This window comes from Dermacentor andersoni, chromosome 6 (genome assembly GCF_023375885.2).
Source record: "Dermacentor andersoni chromosome 6, qqDerAnde1_hic_scaffold, whole genome shotgun sequence".
Lineage (NCBI taxonomy): Eukaryota > Metazoa > Arthropoda > Arachnida > Ixodida > Ixodidae > Dermacentor > Dermacentor andersoni.
Window position 1 is genome coordinate 29,695,001 of NC_092819.1, and position 22,540 is coordinate 29,717,540.

At 47.5% G+C, this 22,540-nt stretch overlaps 1 protein-coding gene across 3 annotated transcripts in view; it reads left to right on the forward strand.

Annotated features, from left to right (window-relative positions):
• LOC126521458 (potassium voltage-gated channel protein Shaw-like) overlaps positions 1–22,540 on the forward strand; it is a 138,167-nt gene that overhangs the window by 50,494 nt on the left and 65,133 nt on the right. For 2 of the 3 annotated variants that reach the window (XM_050170161.3, XM_050170160.3), the window contains exons 2-3: positions 17,328–17,674; positions 17,990–19,130. In XM_050170161.3, the coding sequence (XP_050026118.1) occupies positions 17,363–17,674; positions 17,990–19,130 (1,453 nt within the window). In that variant the 5' untranslated portion in view covers positions 17,328–17,362. Of the gene's footprint in view, positions 1–17,327; positions 17,675–17,989; positions 19,149–22,540 lie in introns of all 3 variants that reach the window. The other variant, XM_055066027.2, reaches the window with a different exon arrangement.

A 22,540-nucleotide genomic window follows, 5' to 3' on the forward strand; every position in this document is an offset into this window, starting at 1 on the left:
TGACGCCTTGTGTGGGAGCGTTACTTTCCTTTCTCTTTTCTTTTTTCTTCAGATGGCACCTTCAGCCGACCGGCATGTAGCCTCACATATTTATATCATGCTGCCGTTTCGCAATGTGTATTTGGTTTTGAAGGCCCCCGCGAAAGCGTAGAATTAGGCAGTATATTTGCCAGTGTCCATGGCTCGACGAGGACTACCAACAAAGAGGATTTGCGCGAGAACTGCTCAACAGAGAAAGTGTAAGTTTATCTAGGTCAATTACTCACGATGATGAGAAGGAAATTTACAGAAGAATAAATATGGGTTGGAATGCATACGGCATACATTACCAGATCATGTCTGGAAGCTTACCACTATCACTGAAAAGAAAGGTGTACAATCAAAGCATTCTACCGGTGCTAAGATAGGGGGAAGAAACTTGGAGGTTGGCAAAGAAGCTCGAGAATAAGTTAAGGACCGCGCAAGCGCATTGAAACAAACAATGTTAGGCATAACGTTAAAAGACAGGAAGAGAGAGAGGTGTGGATCAGATAGCAAACGGGGATAGCCAATATTCTAACTGACATTAAGAGAAAAAAATGGGGCTGCGCAGGCCATGTAATGCATAGGATAGATAACCGGTGGACCATTAGGTTAACAGAATAAGTGCCAAGAGAAGGGAAGCGCTGTCGAGGACGGCAGAAAACTAGGAGGGGTGATGAAATTAGGAAGTTCGCTGGTGCAAGTTGGAATCGGTTGGCGCAGGACAAGGGTAATTGGAGATCGCAGGGAGAGGCCTTCGTCCTGCAGCAGTGATAAAATAGGCTGATGATGATGCTTCGCAGAACTGTGCTTACGATTCGTTGCTTATCAAATTATGCCGCTGAGCTGCGGTCGATAGAAGATCGCACGAACAGGAACGTGGTTTAGCCTTTCGCTGACCGGGTACACTTACCAACGGGGCGATATATTAATTTTCGTGCGGCAACACCCTGCCGCGGCGGGACAATCCCCGTTATAGTCTAATCAAAATGTATTGATCAAGAAGCATTCTATTAAAATAAGCATGCATTAAGATTTATGAGAGAGTAAAGAAGAAGGAAAAAAAGACATGTAAATGCAAATCGTACGCAATGCCTTATATTTATGCGCTAGCTTTCTTTTTTATTTTTGACGTGGATAAATAAGCATGCGTTGGCACCAACAGATAATGCTGGATGCTATTTCTCAGATGGCTGACATGGAAATGCAACATGCCATATCAGAAAAATAAATAAAGGTATCATGAAATAACAGATTATAAGATGACATAAGAGGAACAAGCCCTACAGACACATTACAGATGCACAAACTGTCAAAAGACGTGCGATACAGTATAATATGACACCTAAGTGTCACAAACGCTAGAGATACAGTAAAGATTCACAATACTGTCATGAGAGAGAGAAGTGCATCGTAAAGGACACAATGTAGATATTGCAAGCACTGCCAGTGCAATACAAGGCCACAAATTCTCGACCGAGAGAACAGTGCATACAGTGCACACGCATGTACTACATTGCACGTGCAAGTCGTCGCGACAGTCTGGTCCTCCAAAGCTTGATCGATCGCGATTTTAACAGCACACGGAGAGAGGGTGCAGGGCAAAGGAGTGGAAGGGGAAATCTGGGGAGTAGCGAACGGCGGGGATCTTTCGTGAGCGAGTGAGCCACCGCGTACAACGCGCCACTAACTTCCCAGATCAGTCGCGCGCTGGTCCCCGCTTCGTACTTTGAGGGCTTTATATAATTACAAAGTTACCGCTAACACTGAACGGAATTCCAGCGGGTGTGAAAGAAGCTATAACGTTGTCTTTGACAATCTGATTACCGATGGTTTCTGCAGGATTTTTTTTTATCCTCCAGGTGACGTTGAGTTTACTCGCGTCTACTGTGGACCGAATAAAGTTGTTTCACTCACTCACTCACTCACTCACTCACTCACTCACTCACTCACTCACTCACTCACTCACTCACTCACTCACTCACTCACTCACTCACTCACTCACTCACTCACTCACTCACTCACTCACTCACTCACTTATCCTCCACAACGCACGTGCTCACGCTTAACAATCGCAAAGGAGCCATTGCGCGACGCCCTTCCTTCGTCGTCACGCAGAAATAAGGAGGAACCGTTTGCACTGACGGTCAGGAACGTCTTGAAAGAAAAAGAGAGAGCAAGATGTGCCACGCCAAGCAAGCGTGGCAACACAGCAAGCGTAACAAACACACAAAAACGAAACTATCGTTGCTTTTTTTTTTTTCGTTCCGCGGTAGGTCCATTAGGCTTGAGGAGCGGGAGCACCTCTCCCAACCGCACTGGTCCATTCCTATTTTCGACGATCGAAACGCACGGCTGCCGTCGCGTTCAAAGCCAAAGGCCAAAGAAAGAAAAGAAAGAAAGGAAAGAAAACACGCACACGACAAACGACGCCGCATATGCAGACGAGTTCGCTCACTCTCCGGTGGTAAGATAGGGCCGTGACGGACGGAGTGGGGCGAAGATAGCGCGGGGGTAATCGGTCAGTGCGACTAAAAGAGAGATCGAGAGAGAAGACCGGAGAGAAAATGAATGTTGTGGACACTGCTTGTTCGGAAGTGAGGGAGAATGCGGAGGTGTACAGCGCACCTAAAAAAATGATTGGGAAATGGCGGCCGCAAACAAAATCAAACAGAAAAAAAAAAGTTGGTAAATCTTTCACGCTCGGTGCGCACGCGCAGGCTGAAAAGAGCAAGAGCAGTGTTTATTGGCTAAAAACAGTGTGATGAACGTACAGAGAGTAAGGCTTCAGTCATGTTCATAGCTCCAGCAGTGGCTGCCAGCGAAAACAAGTTTTGTTTTGTTTCCTTTTCATATTTATATTTTTTTGTCTTTATGCCATGCTCTTTATTCTTGAATGAGTGATGTAGAGTGATGAAAGTGGAAATAGGCCGCGGGAAAACTGTAATCAGCCTCTCTTCGACGACAAATGTGAGGTAATAGTTCTTGTCTCTAAGGAAGGAGAAAGTGGAGAAGGAAGGCAGGGAGGTTAACCAGTTTAGCTTAACCGGTTTGCTACCCTACATGTCTCTAAAATACTACCTGAACCAAGGGGATTAGTATAACACGGAAAAGGTTTCAAAGGCTATGCATCAATGTTAACAGCGGATAGAGGCCATTCTGAGCGCGATGGAGAAATGTGACAAATCCAAACATGACACAAGTTCGCAAGATGAGGGAGTCTTGAAGTGTTCAACAGTCGTTGCGCAAGGAATATCCCTGGAGCCAATATTTGGGACAAGATCTCGGGCAGGTCAAGGACAAGTGTCTTTATAGAAACGTTGACTACAGCGACATTCCTTGCGCAACCAAAGTGTCGCAAAGTGCCGCTTTTGTATGTTGCTTCGTTATTAATTTAGGAAAAAATCTACTCCCCAGCACTTGGACGGCAGTTGTAAAAGTTGAGCGCTTCAAGGTTGCTGAGAGCGCTGAAGCAAAAAAAAAAAAAAATATATATATATATATATATATATATATATATATATATATTTTTTTTTTTTTTTTGGGGGGGGGAGTAGATATATATAAACATATAAAGGGAAAGAAAGAACGAGAAAGAAAGGAAGAAAGGAAAAAGACGGAGAGAAAGCAGCACAGTGCAAAAGTCTAACAAGCAGGCGCGCGTAGGGAACGAGAGATGACTAAATGAATTCACACCGATGGATGGACATATATATATATATATATATATATATATATATATATATATATATATATATATATATATATAGTAACGAGAACAAGACGCACAATGAATGTAAAGCAGCTGTCGGTGAAAAACATCATGGCGACGACGACAACGCAATAACGACGGTAGAGGAAAGGAAGGAGCACCAGAGTTATAGAAGCCTGCAAAATAAAAAGGTCGGGCGCCAAAAAAAAAGAAAGCACCACGCGTAGAAGGTTGATTGGGGCAGAGCGGCACACGAAAAGACCGTCGCGCGGCCGTCCTTTTTGATCAGACGACGCATTTGTCCCCTGCACGTCCCCGATAAATATTCATCGGCCGACAGAGACGCAGGAGGCCTGTGACGTCATTAGGTCGTTGCGCTGATGGCAATGGGGAAATAAAGGAGATGGGGAAAGAAAGGGGAGCACAGACAATAAAGAAGACAAGGGTGAATGTGCAGAGGGGGGAAGCGACAAAGGCGATGAAAGGAATCAATGGAAGGATTCTGCCGGCATGCAGGCTTATCGGGGAAAATCATCTCGAATGCTCGATTCCCCCATCGAAGATTGCTTGTGGGGTTGCTCTGAGCACCGTTGCCATACTACACTTAGCGTCCCAATGTCTTTCTGTCGCGCTCATTCTTTAAAAAAAATTTATGGAGAGAGAGAAAGAGAGAGACCTTGTACTGCTTTGTGTGCGAGCGCACGCAGTCTACGCTCTCGTTCCCTCCCTACGGCGGTTTCAATTTTGCGCTGAATAGAAATGAATGCGTTTTGTTGTTCATATTGCTGGGGAACTTCCGCGCATTAAGAAAGAGACAGATTGCCCGAGAACCTGAAATTAGGGCGTGTGTAGAGACCTTCGCTCCGTTCAGCCTCTCGCATTGGTGGAACGCTTTCCGTGCTCAATCGAAAAACCCGTTGTATTTTAGAAGCAGCCGAACAATTAAAGCGCAGTCTTTTGATTTTACCCTCGTAATCAAGCCACTCACTAGTTCTATTTTTTATTACCACACTGATTAGTTTATCGCTTCGTGAGCAGGAATATTATATTGTGATGCTTCAAGTGCATTTCTTTCTTGCTTTATGCATATCGTTCGTCGCGCCAAGCCGTCGATCCGAAGGAATATGGCAGCGCTCGAAGAAACGAAAAAGAAAGAAATGAACTACGAAGGCATAAAAGAATGGAAACCAAAATTAAATATTACATAACGCCCAACTAGACCTTCCTTTCTTTCAATTTTTTTTTTTTGTTGTTGGACAATTTTTCTGAGGTCTGAGTGGTACTGTGTTAAGATAATTCAATTTCGCTGTGTTTCCTCTCTTATAATCAACGCAAAGCAGTTCTGCAACCTCACATATGCCCGATAGCCATTGTTTCAACACCCTCATGCCTCACTTTTTTTTTTCAGGTTACCGTTTTATCGATAATATAAATGCAAGGGTATTTCGGCTGCCATCAATACGCAATCAGAATTGTTTTACCGCTAATATTTCCTTCTCTGCTTCGAACGTTGCACATACACTGTGTTGCTTCTAACTATTTCACGCTTGACGGAACGACGTGCATAACTAAAATGGCCACGAGATAAAAATTATACGAGACTGTAGCAGACGTCGTAGCTCTGCCAGCATGCACTATTTAACTGCCCTGCTGCAGCAATCCTCGCGCGAATATCGCTCACTCAGTTTTCGCTCTACTCACCCCCCCCCTCCCCCATTGCGTCAACTACCCATTCACGTTCTTTTTTCTCCACGTCAATAGCGCAGAGTTTTTTTCAGCCATGTTAAAATACCTGTTCATTAGCGCATGCTTCTTAGCTTATACTTTGCATAACTTATAACGTGGCACGATGTCATATGAGGTTTCTTCATCCGCGCTTCATACTTTTTATATGATCAAGACGACCCTAACCAGCAGACGTACTGAAACCATCCACAGTTAGAAAGTAACGTTCTCCGATGGCCGACAGGAGACGCCGCCAGCATTGCAAGCACATATGCGCAAAAAGACGCAGGTCTTAGGGGAAAAAAAAATTGGCATGAGCTCCAAGAGCGTGCTGGTGAACGATACCGTTTCTTTCTTTTTTTTTTTCGCCTTCTTCGCTGCTTCTTTTACTTCGTTCTGTACGTACATCGCGACTGACCTTCCCGCGAACGCTCGGGAGCATCGGGGAAGGTTAATTATTGCACATCGTTCGGGTCGTTAGCCACCGGGCGCCTTGACGGAACGGTGTTAATAAGGCGCTAATTAATAGCGCCAGTCGTTCGCTTCCCAGCTGCTCTGTTTTGTCGCGCAGCACATATTCCTGTGCTTTTGCACTCCCGCACGCACGCCGCTGTGCTCGTGGGCCTTTTTATTTGGCTCTCAGTACCTCGCTTCCAAAATACGCCCGTACGGTATTTTACGGTGCCCGAGCTCTAAGTGTAAACACGATTCCGAAATTGCCAGTCATAAAATGCTCCATGTATCCCATAATGAAGATGATATTTAAAGGGCTCAAGTAAAGCGACGACAAGCCGTATGTAGCGGAATGTTGCGGTTCAGTGAAAGAGAGATAGGAAAAAACTTTCCGTTTATCTTGTGTAATCTGCATTTTGTTAAAAGGACGCACATTCATTCTGCAATATAGCCGCCTCGCATCTCCCGCTGTGCTCAGCACAGTCCCGACATGATCGCGCTCACTTAAAACACGCTCACTAGACAAGTTCAAAGATCAAGGAGCAGCTCCGAGTAGCCCGCAGAATATGAAAACTCCGCTCACCGCTTAATGCAGATTATGACCCTCTCGTCTTAAGATTCTATCTTGGAAGCAGCCATGTGCGAGAGGCACAACGTAGCCACCCTCAACCTTTTATCCCTCCCCTTCAATCCCCCCAGCGCAGCTTCGAGTCTGCAGCGTCCACATTTACGCTCTCGCGGTACTCAGTGCCGCAGGGAGGCACAAATTGCGTAATCTGTGATTCGCTTTAGCGTAACCTCATCTCGGCGGCGTTTTCGCAGAACCGCACGGACGCTCATTAGCATGACGAAGCGTGACACTACTGGGGCCTTCGCTACGTTCCTAAGTGGCGAATTCGCGGGCTCTTTCAGGGGCGAGAGAGCGTTAGTGAGGTACTCAAGTTTTCTTAAATGAATGCACGACCTTCGCACTTAAAGTTGCAATTAGTTAGATGGCGCTGACTTTCTTGCGAGTCTTTTGAATGCGATTGCAGTGCGCCTGCCTCACTTTCCTTCGTTTCGTTAATTCACAAAGAAAAGAAACGTAACTGGAGAGGTCTGCTGTACAAGGAGTTGGCTACTCCAACACCTTCAGCACGGCATCAGCAAAGATATAAAAAAGAAAAGCGAGAGAAAGAGTGAAATCATCAGATGCTACAAGAAAATAGGTCTTCGAAAGAGAAATAAGATTCCATGTATTATGCATTATGTTCTGTGTACACAGCTTACATTATGTTGAGGGTAGAATAGTGAACTATCGGTGTGCCGGGAACTTTACTTCGATACCACTACTCTCATGAATTTATATTTGTTGCCCTACAGTTGAAGGTATCTCTGCTGGATAGTGAAACGAAACTTGGAAGCTTGCTCGGCATTGCGGAGAACACCGTTGCTTAGCGCTTGTAACAACAGCTGAGTCTGATAACATTTAGACGAAAAAAGAAAAAAGTAGAGCGAGAAGACAGTAAACGTAATAGCAAAATTATGTCTGTCAGAGACCCCCATGCTCATACGTAACCAAATTTTCTCCGCTAATTTATTCAACAGGAGTCAAGTAACATACTGCCAGTCCGGCTTTAATCGTTGCGACATGCGAGACGTTCGAGACGGTGTGTACATTGTAATAGGGCGCCACGCTCCTACATATGGCGTCATAGTAAGAGCGCGCAGCCCTGCACTTTGTCGTTGATCTGTTCAAGCCCGTGTAGCAACATGTATTATGTATTATGTATATGTAATACATGTAGCCAATGTATTAGCAACAGACAGACATCAATCATGTCCTGGGCTACTTCGCCGTGTGGCTAATTATGCGCTCCGCGCCGAGGCGCGAAGTACAGCTGCACGTAATCACGGTTGCACCGGTAGTCGGTTCGCAAGTGTTAGTAACAACGCGAAAACAATTGCTTTCCCACGCCAAGAATGCTTATCAGTGCGCGGCCCGGCTTCCGTTGTTACATTTCAGCGCACGCATGCACCAGTGTTGCTAACTTCGTGAGGACGTTTCCAAATTTAGCGAGTTCTTAGCCACCTTAATGACAACTTTGGCTGTTTGGAGTCTCCTTGACTTTTCCATTCACTTTTCCGGTGAAGCGAATAGCTAGCGAATTGCCCTAGTAAGGATTCCCTAAGGGACTTTGGTTAAGCGGAACGCTCCGCCCCTCATATTATTCCAGGGGAAATACATGTGCCCGAACGTTTGTCACTACTGCTAAAGACACGCCGAAGACCTCAGTAGTGAGTCCTCTGGGAGCATTAAAAAAATAATAATTTCGGGTTGTTACGCGACAAAACCACGATTTTATTGCGAGGCACACCGTAGTGAGGGACTCCGTATTAATTTTAACTACCCGGGGTTCTGCAGCGAGCACGTGCACTTATATGTAAGCACACGAGCATTTTTACATTCCGCCCCCTCGAAATGCGGCCGCCACAGCTGGGATCGACCCCAAGCTCAGCAGCGCAATGCATTAGACACTCGATTATGGCGTGCTCGTCGAAGTTATTTTTCTAAACGAAGTGTTGTCTTGATATTTGATGCCGTTTTAGAAAGGCGGACTTTTTCCCGTTTTCACTTAAAAGGAGGACTTTTATTTGCAACAATTAAGACATAAAAAAGATGAGCTAATAAAGAAATCATCACTATCATTGTCATCATCATCATTCAGCGACTTTTCGCTGCTAAAAACTTCTGTGCTTTAGGCCATGACGTGGCGATGTTACCGGAAAAACAAACAGTTTTTTTTTATATTGAAATAAAAATAAAAGAAAGAGATGCAGTCGCCCATACAATGGTGACAGCTACTCCTTTTCGCATGGCTGAAACAATAATATAAATATATACGCAGTACGAAAAGGAAAAGAAACAACGTCATAGGAACAGAAATCTACAGCACGCAGTCCTACACAACCATGAACACACAAAAGCCAACGGCAAGTCGCACCACAATGAGCATGTAAACAAAGTCACAAACACACGCAAGTGGCCGCGATGTAGACTGCGATGAGCAGATAAACAGATTAGGAATAGACAAAGATAAAATAATGCATGCACACAGACTATGACGGACAAAAGTGAGATTCAGAACCGAACATAAAAGAGTGGAACACGTAATATACAAGCGTTAAAAATCATAAATAATAGAGCCAAGTTGTAATTACATAGTTTAATTATTGAACGCCATATCTAGTACTTGTTAAGGATGCCTGTGTCATCGAAAAAAAAAGTTTCACGTGCGCTCTATGCTTCCCGCTGTGCTATTTTCGATGGCCATGGGCCCAACGTGGGAGCGGCCCGCTGCGCCAAAATTGCGTATCTCAGGACTCATAATAAAGTTGCTGCGTCCATACATGGGTCCCGAAATGTTGCGAGTGCGAAAGGTCGGCGAGTATCAATGGAGCGTAGTAGCTCTTGTTCTAGCTGCCGCGTTTCCGTCGCGCCACTGGAGCATTCGAGGAGTAGATGGCGAACATCCTCATCGTCGTTGCCACAGGAGTCAAGCCGGGTATGAAGCCCGTTTTATGCGGCACAGAAAATGTTTGCTGCACGCTATCCCAAGCCGAAGTCGATGAATTAGCGTCTCGGTACTTTTAGAAAGTTGTCCACGCCGTAAAGAATCGATTCCTTTATATTTTCATTGAACCAGGCTGACATACACAATTCCTTCTTTAGTACGCTTAACATGCGTTGCGTGTCCATTCGTGATAAAGGAATAAGTTGAATTTCTTCATCTTTCTGGGCCGATTTCGCCAAGAGTCCGCTAATTCGTTGCCTGCTGTACCAGCATGTCCCGGGACCCACTGTAATATCGCTTCGCGTTTTCTTTCGGTTACCATCGCTGGGCTGCACCCTACGTATACAGCGGCATTCGTTGAGGAGTGCGTGGCGCTCTCTGCGGACTTTAAAAATATAATCAAGCGGGAAAAACTTTCGGTGAAATTGCCTGGAACCGCGGTGTTGGTGCGCGCAGGCGTCGTGGCCGCGTCGGATAAGGGTCCCTGCCCTGCGCCTGCGGTGCCCAGGTTGTGCGCGATGGCTCTTCGGGGGGTCGTCGCGACCTCTCTGCTTCGACTCGCTGCTCGCTGAATATTGCAGAGGGTGAACAAGAACGGATGTTCAGAAAAAAAATACAATAACATCCTAAGGTTCGCGTAACGGGGGTGTAGTGAAAACAAAAATCAGAGAGGAAGATAGAGAGAGAGAGAGAGTAAATAGTTATTAGAAGAAGAGAAATGAAGAAGAAAACGGGAAATAAAGAAGGTGCCAAGAAAGTACACAGCGAAAATCAGCAGTTGAAAAAGAAGCTATAGAAAGCTAAAAACAACCGAAAAAGAAAGAAAGAAAGAAAGAAAGAAAGAAAGAAAGAAAGAAGGAAAGGGAAAGCTTGCATAGCAGCATGCGAGAATGCCAAGAGCATGGGTGGGCGGCTGGATGTGCGTTCTATTACGCTGGCTCTGTGGCGTGAGCTACCGAGAGGTTCCTGCTTGATATTCGGTTCCTTAGCCGTTGCGTGCTCCAGCTTTCTACGCCGGCGCTTCCTATCAGCCGCAGTAATAATGAGGCAATTTGCCGGCGCCTGATTGCGCAGCTTGAATATTTTAAACATTCCGGCGGCCGCAGCGCCGATGGAAAGTGCACGCACGCCGGAGAAGGAGTGCGCAGAAGTTGTGATGTCTTTTTTAATGCATTAACTGGTAACAGCAGATGCATCTGCCAGTTAAAACGAATCCTAATGTCTTCGAAGACGCTCGAAAATATAATGAGTTGACAGCGCATGGCAGCCGCCTATACATATATAAGCCAGGCTCATTGGAGAACGTATGCCGCTGCTCTATTTATGAACGTTTTCCTGATACTTTTGATAAATTAGCTTATGCAGTCGGTTTAATTACCACCGAGTGACGGCAATGACATCTTGCAATATATAGCCAAAGTACGTGGATAAAAAAACCCCGAAAACTTCTCCGGGACAAAAATGAAGAGGCGAATCAAACCAGACGCGGTTACAGTCACGCGTGTAACGACTCCGGTCGTAGCCACGGAAAGCGGCGCGGGCAGAAGTGCCTTGCCTGGGTCGGCACTCGGAGCTTTCGTCGTCTCCTTCATGGTTAAGTTTTGAACCCACTGGAGCCTTATCAGAAAACACTTCCTCCACGTGACTTCACGAATACATCATGAGCTCGGTTCGGTTCAGATCGTCATTATTATTATTATTATTATTATTATTATTATTATTATTATTATTATTATTATTATTATTATTATTATTCATAGCAGTAATATATTCACTTCTCCTACAAAGATTTATCATCATCATTATCGTCATTTAAATACCGTTATTTTACTAGGCAGTAAGTAAATGTGGACTGATCCTGAAGAGTGTACTGCAAGCGAAACCGCTTGCACCAATTTGACATTAGGAATGGTGCGTGTTTTCGATGACATTAAAGCTGCGAATAATGTTGGGAGGTAACTTCACCCAATTGGGAAGCTGTAAACGAGAGCTTCCGAATATATATATATATATATATATATATATATATATATATATATATATATATATATATATATATATAATGTTGGCTTCCCCGAGTCGTTTATTTATTGTTTATTTACGGCCGCTATAAAGACGAGGAGGTCCCGTAACGGAAGTGAGAATGGGAAACATGAGGATCCAAAAATACGTATCGTTCCCGTACGATGCGTGCATGGCCTGAGGAAAAGCGCCCTGGGGCGCCGTAAAGCGGAAAGGCCACTCTTGGTGCGGCATCAGCGAAAGCCTGTCGAGTAATCGTCGCAACGGGATTTGGCGATCGTCGATGAACGAACGGCAAGGCAGCGTGTATCTGTTATTTTTCTTCTGACACCAGGGTGTGAAATAGAATAAGATTCACTTTCTTTTGCCTAACAAATTGGTCACTGCTGGCGATGACGTGGTCGGAATGTGGTGATGCGATCGAATCCACGGGCGATGAATGAGCGCTCTGACACGATTAAGCCAGTGGAAAATGCTCGCCTGTCGCGTTAAAATGAAGAAGAAAAAAACTGCATAGTGGTAGGGAATTTTTGGATAAGAAAAGTGCCTGCGTTCTTTAGTGATTTGTCATTTCGGGAAACTACATTGATCTGTTGAACTCTGACGTGCGTACCTGCAACTTGCTGCTGGATTTTCATAGGCCGACTGGACGGACTGGGCAAGCAAAATATGCCCCTTGCGCTGCCCAGGTGGCGCTTCGAAAAGCTCGAGCCAATCATCAGCGCCCTCCATGCTACGGCTGTCGGTTTCGGGTAGCTACAGAATTCGAGCTTCTGCTAGAGAATGCATAGCTCTACGGTACATCTGTTTGTCTGAGTCGTGCTGTAGCGGGAATTGCGGAGAATTTCGTGTTTACTAAAGGCTTGGTTGCATGCACTGCACATCGCAAAAGAATGAAAATACAGTGTCGAATACGTGTGTATACGAGAAGCAGACGCAAGGTTTTTTTTTTTTTTTTTTTTTGCGCTGCTGCTTTCGGGTACAGCACCAGTCAGAGTGCGTAAAGCTGAGACAAACTGTTGCGACGCTTGTCCATTCGCATTACGCGCAGGCGAGAGCCATGAAGCCTGTGCTATGACGCAATCCAATAATTAAGCTAATAGTAAAAGGACTAATTGAACTGCTCCATCGGGACCGACAGTATGATCGGCCCTGCTACGTGTTCACGCAGGATGCCATTAGACGGTCAGCCATAAACTTGCTTCGGCAGCAAATGCCGAACTCCCGACAGCTAAAATCAATAAATCGCCTGACTGAGTTTCTGTAGTATGTGCATTCAGGCACACCCGATTGCCAGTAGAGCACGAACGGCGAGAACGCAGTTGTTCAATCGCTTTAATTTGTCAATCCCATGGCTTGCGCAACCTAAAATGTCAGTCGTAAGTCTCTCTGCTTACACCGTCCTCTCTGTGTATTTCATCAGCCTAGTTCGTTTCAGTTGCAATCTCGGTAGCACGTTTTTCGTTCTAAAGCCTGTGCCACTTCACCAGGCACACTCACTTCAAGACTTGTAAAGTCTTGTGCGTCGAAGCTTCGAATCTAAAAAAAAAAGAAAGAAAGAACAGCTGCAGCGGCATTTTCAGAGATCCGAAGGCATTGTCGGCTCCCGCTTTTCACTCGGCCGGCAAACAACGAAGCACACGCCTTGGACAAACTGGGACTCCTGCGAATGCAGATACCCCGCTTTCCGGCAGCCAGTACCCAATTAAGGGCATAAAATGAAGCCCGAACGCGCAAACAAAGCAACCGAGACGAGTTCCATTTCTCGGAGACAGGGCAAATCAATCCGTGAAGATGAGACTTCTACTGCCCAGCTTATTTGGCTGTTAGCAAAGAGGGCGCACCATAGTGTGTTCAACACTCCATGCCTATGGTAACAAGCATCCTCGCCGATGCTGTCAGGAACTTCATTAACACCAGCCGCGTGTGTTTGCCTGCTTACACGAAAGATCGATATGTACAAGGGTAGCAGTGGGTAGAGGTACACAGGCAAACGTGTGCGATCGTTCATTCGTCGGCGCGAAACGCATGCTGTCATCAACTGTTTCAACCTGCGTCCTAATTCCCCATATGGTTCAGAATTATGGAGGGCGCTTACAATGTAAGGAACGTGGTCGCTTTAACCGCTTGTCGACAACAACATCTCGCGAGGGCTGGACTGTGCCTTTAGAACGCCTCAAGGAACAACAACAACAACAAAAAACGAGTATTACAAGATATATGCTGTACATTTCTGTATCTGTACATAACTCGCTAATACAGTTAATATACCACGAAACACCGTAAAATAAAAGCAAACGGAGTCCACGGCAAGCGGCATAAAAACTATAGTTTAGTTTTAATATTATTTTTTTGCTTATGTTCACCCAGTACGCCGAGCTGACCCTTCCGCATCACTCGCTGGGTGTGTCAACAGGCTGGCCTTAGAAAGAAGCGAGAGACGTTACAAACACTCGGGCATTTCCTTATTTGCGCAACTAATTGCCTCCGCGCAGACTGCGCCTAGAGCCTCTTACCATTGGCCTAAAGGGTGATAAAGAGTTCGGCAAATCGCAACCGAAGCAAGCGGAAAGAGAGCGAAAGCGAAGTGACACGAAAAAAGGGAAGGAAGAGTCCCTCGCCCTCGTGATCACTGCTCGGCGTCGAAGTCAAACCGCAAGCGAAGCAGCGAGGCTTTAGGCCTCGATGTTGCAGCATCGAGCGAGAGAGCGAAGCCGCCGAGCACTCGTTCCGCCGCTGTGCCCGTAAATGCATGCGTAAAGCAAGGTGCATCCCAGCTTCCCTACCATTCCCCGTCCCGAAGCCGTGCGCTTCTTCTGCCGAAGAGTGACAGGGAAGGAGGGGAGAGGGAGAGCGCGGGCTTTGGCCACGCGGCGACCTACCGCCTCATCCCTGATTGATCGGCGCGGCGGGCAGACTCGCTCTTCCGCACTGAGTGCGGCCTGATTTAGCGAAAACCCAGTTTGGCGCGGCCGTGCGAAGGTGCTGCCTTCGGTAGAAAGAGGAATGACCAGAGGAGGGAGGCGGCGAAAGGGTTATTCCTCTTATTCGCCAACTCCTCCTCCTCGCCCGCCCTCTCCTTCTTCCCGACAACCCCATTTCCCAAACCTCTTGCGCGGCCGGCCGGCACTGGGACGAAATTGTCGGCCGCGGCCAAACAAGAGGTAATGGCTTTTCTCCTTCTCTGCCCGCTCCAGATCGGGGTCTCTCTCGTGGCGTTGTCGAAGGCACGGCAGCGGGTGTGCGAATTCGGAGGAGACCCCGGGCTTGCCGGCGGCGACCCAGCCTTTCCCTTACCGCGTAGCACACGCCCCCTACCGACAACCCTCATTCCTGCCTCTTTGGGAGAGCTCTCTGTTTCGACACCTGCGCTGAAGTGCAAGTGCTCGCCGGCGCCTGGGTCTACGGCACGGAAAAGGGAGCTGGGAGGAGGGGGGGGGGGGGCATCGATTATGGCGGGGCAGGCGCCTTGCCTCGTTTCGTGCCGCTTTTGTCTCCCTTCTCGGTCCCGCTGTTTCTCGCGCCCGTCCTATAACTGCGCTCCCACGGGATACCAAACACAGGCGCACGACCGCACGCACGCCACGCACATACAGACGCAAAGACAGATACACGCAGACATACAGACACACACGCCCGCATGTACACGTACACATACACAAACACGCAAGCACGTAATCTGAATATGCGGTGCGTTCGCGAAATCCTAACCCGGTTGTGCGGCTCGCGCTTGTCTGTCTCTCCGGTGCGTAGACGAAACGACGTTGCAGTTGGCGCGAGCGAGACCGGCATTGTGGATTCGCGGAAAGCTCGTTTTTTTTTTTTTTTTTGCCCCCGAGGCGCGACAGCGGCGGTGAACAACGCGATTGCCGCGCCCGCGTGGAAATTGGTTTAATGTGCGCGAGCGTCGCTCTGGCGTGTCGTTGGCGTCAGCGCGAGGAACGCTGCAAAGGGGGAGGGGGGTGAAAGGCGACGACAGACTGGAGATAAACACACGCCTGGTACCGTCGCGTGTTCGGTGCGTTGCGACTAGTCGTCGAATGGATGTGCGACAAACTAACACAAATGGTGATACTATGTGGAGGTGCCTGTTCGGTAGCCGTGCTAGCTAGGAGCGCGCGCTTTGGAATGGTGACGGCCTCGGAGTACTACACGGCTACGTGAACGTCGCAGGTGATGAATACGAAGAACGGGATCTTCTCGTTGTGATGACCGTGCGTTAAAGAGCAACATGAGGAGAGCCGTTTCGCATACGCGGACACCAAATGCTTACATAACCAAAGTATAGTTACAAGGGCATTTGCTGGCTTCCCACTTTGCAAAGCGGTGAACAACATGAAATGGGCCCGCAAGAATGCTAGAAGTGACTGAAAGGCTTGGAGAGCTTCACATCGAATGTAAACCAGTCTTAGGTTCTATAAAGCGCAATAAGCTTCTGCTCGATGCACATTTTGCCCCTTAATTTATCCGCTCAGCGCTCAACCCAATGCAACAATTCTGGAGCGCAGAGTTGCTATCTGAGCAATCACGTTGCAAAGCGCGAACGTGCATAGGAAATCTTAATCGCTGGGGTTCACTTAAGCATTTAAGCATTCACTTAAACGGTTACTAAACAGTGACACTGAATCAGTTAAGAGTGAATAAGTGTTCTTTCAAAACTCTTTTCGTTCATTTGGTGAAAGAAAAGAAAAAGAAAACGAACGTTGATAATGATGATGAAAAACTTTATTTATCCCTCTTTAAAGGGAAGGGGGCAATGGAATAGAGGGTGGGGGGAGGAACTACTTGAAGTAGGCCTCCTTTATCCTCTCAGCCCACTCCAGGATGGCCTCCTGAAGTTCGGGCCTGGAGCTGCGCAAGGCAGCCTCCCACTGCTCCTCACTAGATATTAATTGCTTGAGGAAAGGGGGAAGGGGGTGCTTAGGTCACCCCCACATGATGTGGTTTAAGTCTGCTTTGGGAGAGACACAGAATTTACAAGAGGGAGAAAGGTAATGATTACCGGAGAAAATGAAGGCGAGACTATAGCTTTCTTGAGTCTTGCGCAGGAACACCAGCGCCCGTACCTCAGTGCAGTATCACAGATTTCAATTTTCTGCTATGTGGGCCGTCTTCGACTTGGAAGGATATGAAAACCTGACAGGTTGATTCCTTCGTTGTTTGAGAAAGTAATGTCACCCTTATTTTTTGATGCATAGTTAACTACGTCCCAGTAAACGCTGCCAAAATTAACGACGCCACGGCATGCTATTGTGGCAAGATCAGTGCGGCTTCTCCGCCTCCTTTCGGCTTCTTCGGCTTTTCTTACTTACCGAGTTTTCTCTCCGAGTTAGAGTGGCCGCTTTTCCACTGGTAGAACGTAGTTAGCTAATACAGCTTAATAATATTGGTTAAAACACGTTGGCGGGATAGTTGGTTACAATCCATGATAGAGTGTGTAAGCGCGACTGAACGAAGATGTGGAAAGAAACAGATACAGAGAGACAGCGCTCCACTTTCAGCTACAGATTTTATTTTTGCATGCGTCGATGTATACATACCGGACGAGCGAAAACAAACGTGACAGGAAAAGAAAGAAACATTCAGTGGTGCATATCGATGAACCGTACACGTGTGCAAGGCATGGTGAAAACACATACCGCGGTGGTTACACAGATAAACCCAGGAACCGTATCTCCTTTTCAGATAGCGACACTAATGGCTCGCTCAGGCACATTTCCTGTAATTTTGCAATTTCGTATGCTTCCACAATATCCCTTGTTATCCTGCTTTGAGCCCCACTTCGTTATAAGGAGGTATTATTGCTCATTTTCCCCTCTCGATGCCGTTCTCGAACGCAGGTGCCGAGGACATGCCGACTTGAAGGCGCCAGAGCATGTACCACCACGCGAGCAACAGCCGCGGCACCTTGGATGTGGAAAACCGCGTCGTCCTCAACGTGGGCGGCATACGCTTCGAGACGTACAAGACGACCCTCAAGAAGATTCCCGCGACGCGCCTTTCCCGGCTCACCGAGGCGCTCGCCAACTACGACCCCGTGCTGAACGAGTACTTCTTCGACCGCCACCCGGGCGTCTTCGCGCAGATACTCAACTACTACCGCACAGGCAAGCTGCACTACCCGACCAACGTGTGTGGCCCGTTGTTCGAAGAGGAGCTCGAGTTCTGGGGCCTCGACGCCAATCAGGTATACTGCGACGGCACTGTTTTCTCTTATCTCTGCATAAGCGCCATTCTCTCTATAAGCATTAGCAAATCAATGACCCTGACAGTTTGCCGTAAGATTTCCAAGTGACAATTAAAGTAGCGCAGTTCACAATATGAGTGTAATCTTAATTTTGCTATTAACAAAACCACAATAACTTGACTTCGGGACGTCTTCCCGCATACAAATTTGCGTAAATCATTTATCGTAATGAATGGAGAATAAATTTCAGCTACCAGCCACATCAAAGAATTGTATTTCCTTAAGCCATCAAACATGCCTGTCCGTCGTGTGTAGGTCGAACCTTGCTGCTGGATGACGTACACGGTATACAGAGACACCCAGGCTACATTGGCCATCCTGGACACGCTCGACATCGAGAACGAGAAGCCCAGCGATGAGGAGCTGGCGCGAAAGTTCGGCGTCGAGGAGGACTACTACGCGGGCAAGCTGTCCTGCTGGCAGCGGCTCAAGCCACGCATCTGGTTGCTCTTCGACGAGCCTTACTCCTCGCTGGCCGCCAAGGTCATGGCCGTCATATCGGTCTTCTTCATCTGCGTCTCCATCCTCTCGTTCTGCCTCAAGACGCACCCAAACATGCGCGTGCCCGTCATCGTGAACCGGACCGTCACGCAGCGCAACACCACCGCCTGGGTCCTGGACAAGGTCAAGACGGACGCGCACGACGCCTTCTTCTACGTGGAGAGTGTGTGCAATGCCTGGTTCACCTTCGAGATCACCATCCGGTTCGTGGTGAGCCCGCGAAAGCTCGACTTTGTGCGCGCGCCCATAAACATCATCGACTTCATCGCGACCATGTCCTTCTACTCGGACATGCTGCTCCAGCACCTCGCGGCGGACCTGGAGAACGCCGACATCCTGGACTTCTTCTCCATCATCCGTATCCTGAGGCTGTTCAAGCTGACGCGCCACTCGCGCGGACTCAAGATCCTCATACACACCTTCAAGGCCTCGGCCAAGGAGCTCTTCCTGCTGGTCTTCTTCCTGGTGCTGGGCATCGTGATATTCGCCAGCCTCGTGTACTACGCCGAGAGGCTGCAGGCGAACCCGCGCAACGACTTCACCAGCATCCCCGAGGGCCTGTGGTGGGCCATCGTGACGATGACCACAGTGGGCTACGGGGACATGGTGCCCAGGACCTACGTGGGCATGCTCGTCGGTGCCCTGTGCGCGCTCGCGGGCGTGCTGACGATCGGGCTCCCCGTGCCGGTGATCGTGTCCAACTTCACCATGTTCTACTCGCACACGCAAGCGCGCGAGAAGCTGCCCAAGCAGCGGCGACGCTTCGTGGGCGAGCCGCCCGGCACGGGGACGGCGGCCGCGGCGGCCGCGGCGCCCAGCGTGCCGCAGGCGCGCCGGATGAACGCCATCAAGCACCACCAGCACAGCAGGGAGTTTGCCGCCACCAACAAGCCAGGTACTTGACAGGGCTTTCGTGAGTTCCCCTTCCTTCACTCTTCGTTATTTCTGCATTTTGTTTTGTTTTGTTCGTTCTCCACGCCACCTGGCACTATCTCCGAGTGAAGTTCAAGCCCGACTATCCCCTAAAGCTTACCAAAAGCTTTTCCACTAAACGGTAGCAAAAGGCGCTAATTCTTGAGGGAATGAATATTCTACGAGCAGAACCGCCACCTTGAGACGCTGAGGTTAGATCGATGAGAAAGGGACACAGCGCCATATTATTTTGTTCCGAAACCGGTCGTCTCCTTATTCGCGTTTGATTATTTGATAAATTGATGAATGATTGATAATTGATTGATATTATTGTTTATATCGGTAATGGATGCTTGTGGAATCATTTGGCACGGCGATATTTTCGTAGAGATGAACGTTATATGGCGTAAAGCAAAAATTGCCGTAACGATTGATTGAAACGAATGCCACGTGAGCCAGTATTAACAAAAGAAGGTGCTATAGCCAAGTCGAAATGACATTATTTGCACTTGGCAATGTCGTAAGAAAATGCCTTTTTGTTTCCGACCAGATACACTTGCCAATAGCAAAAACAAACGTATGCCTTAAATGTGAGCCGCATTGAGACTGTTATTTCAACAACAAGATTGAAAGAACAGTTTATCTGTCGCTACGCTTAAAGGTCACCCTCACTTCTGAGCAAGCACCATGCACTGAAGATGCAACCAAAAACAAATATCGGTTGAAAGTTTGGTTTGTGGAAAGGCGTTGAACTCTTATATAGTCAATCGCAACAAGCACCCAAGCGTTTTCAAATGTTAGGTATGCTCTAGAATGCTAATATACTATAGGGGTAGTATAAAATGATGTTCCGTATTCAATCGTGCGATTTAAGATAGCACAATATGCTTAGACTTGGCTATTTACGTAGCGTGGCGGCGCTTGCAGCTTTCATAAACAAATGGCCTTCTTGGCCTTCAAGTTGAATTCAGTTAGAAATAATCAGCTATACTTAACATCAGAAATTCTGATATATTTGCCTTATTTTCCCCCTTGCATCTTAAACATTGATCACCACATCCTACCCAGGCATAGTGGTCACACGAAACCCGATTGCATGTAAGCACGTCTGGTGACATATTGTTTTACGACTGACCCTTACGAACATGACAACAGCGTTTTCCTTGCTCGAAACAATTGTCTAAACTGCATAGTGTGACTGGTGATGGCAACTAACTAAACAATTGGAAAGGAACAATCTCGACTCGGGCGTTCCGTGCACCTGAGGCTTGCTGAAGCGTCACAAGGAATAAATCTATTTCAGGAAGTCAGCTGCGCCGGAGACACTCCCTTTCGCGATGTCGGAAATGTTATATAATAGGAAAATCGTGCCGCGTGCGCTTCAAGGCCCGCCGAGCATCCGCTTTCGAAAAGCTCGCTGGATTGCGTACAAAGGTTTCTGCCCCACAAGCGCGGTGTTTGCTTAAGGTGCTTCCAGGATCCTCAGAGCGATCGCCCTGTTAGGCTCAATAGATTCCTTGTCTCCGTTAAAGGGAGCCCCTATTTGTTTTGGCTCGAACCTCCAATCACAGTTCATGTGCGGGGAAAGGAAAACACGCTCTGGCATCGGGGAAATCTGCGAGGTCTTCTTCTATACATCAAGTCGTACTTCCCTCTCTCCAACCTTTTTTTCTCTCTCTCTCTCTTTGTACTCTTTCTTCCGCACACCGGACGCGAAAACAGGCTATCCACGCATGTTCCTCCAAGTAGTCTTTGTTCTTTCTTTGTTCCCGTTCATTAGCTGTGTTGCGGGCCGCCAGCGAATCACTACGGCGCTTTCTTTGAGAACGGCTGAGCTTTGTCTAGGAAGAGAAAGACTCGAAGGCCTTTGTTCGGAGATGTTGGTCGAACCACCGTCACTTCGTGCGTCCGCAGCTCTGTCTGAAAAAAATAAAACTGTAATGAAATAAGATCAATAACGAATGACTGAATGAAGAAAAATAAATGCAAGTGCAGCTAAGAAAAGAAAAACGCCAGTCGTGGCAAGAACAGCGTTCTGCGTAAGCAACGAAAATAAACAGGCTAATGGCAGGTGCATTCTCCCCAAAGAACACGGCTTCCCACCAGAAGAGAAATAACGGAGCGGGGAGAGTGAAATGCAGAGAAGAGAATGATCGGGAAAGAGCAATGCCGAGGCATATATAAGCAAGTACACCCGGCGCCGGTCCGAAAATATCAGGAAGAATGCCAAGGAGCTGGCAGCCCGCATGCATAATAACACATTAGCGTTCCAAAAAGACGGCGTTCTACGCATATGGCCGGCGATCTTGGTTTTCTTAGCAGATGAAGGGAAGATCAAAACTGTTTCTTTATGACACGGCCAGCGCTTGTAGCAGTCGCTCTTTGCTTCGTTGCGTCTCTCGCTAAGCTTACATTTAATGCTTCCAAGTTTGCGTGCACCACATTAGGTCGAGTACGTTCTGCAGAACTGACAATGTGCTGCGTGCTTTCAGCTAGGAAACAAACACTCAAAGCGACGTGAATCGCATAGCGGGTTCAGCGACCTTTGCGATTCCCAAAGGCCGTGTACTCTTTGCCATGAACCTTCGTTGTTATGTACTGCACTACTGCTGTACTGGCCGCTGCCTGTTCTTAATGGTTTCGCAAGCATGTAGGTTATGCGAATCCGGTGATTGGTGTGACGGACAACATATTCTGCGGAGTTCTGCAGGATAACATGTGAGGCAATGAGCTAATGAGCGCTGATGCACGCACCGCTCTTCTCTCCGCCCCCCTCCCTCTCTCTCTCCACACACACACACAAACACACGCTCGTTTTATCACGAGAAAATGCGCTAGAAAGAGGCCTTTCGCAATCAGAACCGGCACAAGTCCACACCGTTCTGCGTAGGAATAATGCGGCAAACAACTCACTGTGGTGCTTCGTCTGCGACGCTTCCTAAATCCTACTCGGCCCTATTCTTTGCCACAAACCTGGCTCGAAGATGTCTTTTAATGCACTTCTCTGATATTTTCTCTAAAGAAAGATCTTCGGAAAGTCAATGCCTCAATTAACTTTCTTAAAGTTCAAAGAGAAAATTATGATTTCGCGGGGCCAATATTACACTGGCCTATATATACGGAGAATTTAACATCTGGAGAGCCCTGGACAACGCTAAAGAGGTCCCCGGCGATCTAAAGAATCGTGTAGCTCGCAAGCATCTGCAAATGTGCTTTTTTTTTTCTTTTGCGCAGCGCCATGCATTGGCGAGCAGCGCATGCAAGACACGCCCGGTTGGTGAGCTTTCCGCGAGATGGAGTGAACCTTCTTCGCTTTCTCTAGCGGCGCGCCCTTTCTGTCTTTTTCGCCATTTCTTGCTTCTGTTCTTGTAACCACAGAAGCCTTCTTTCTCT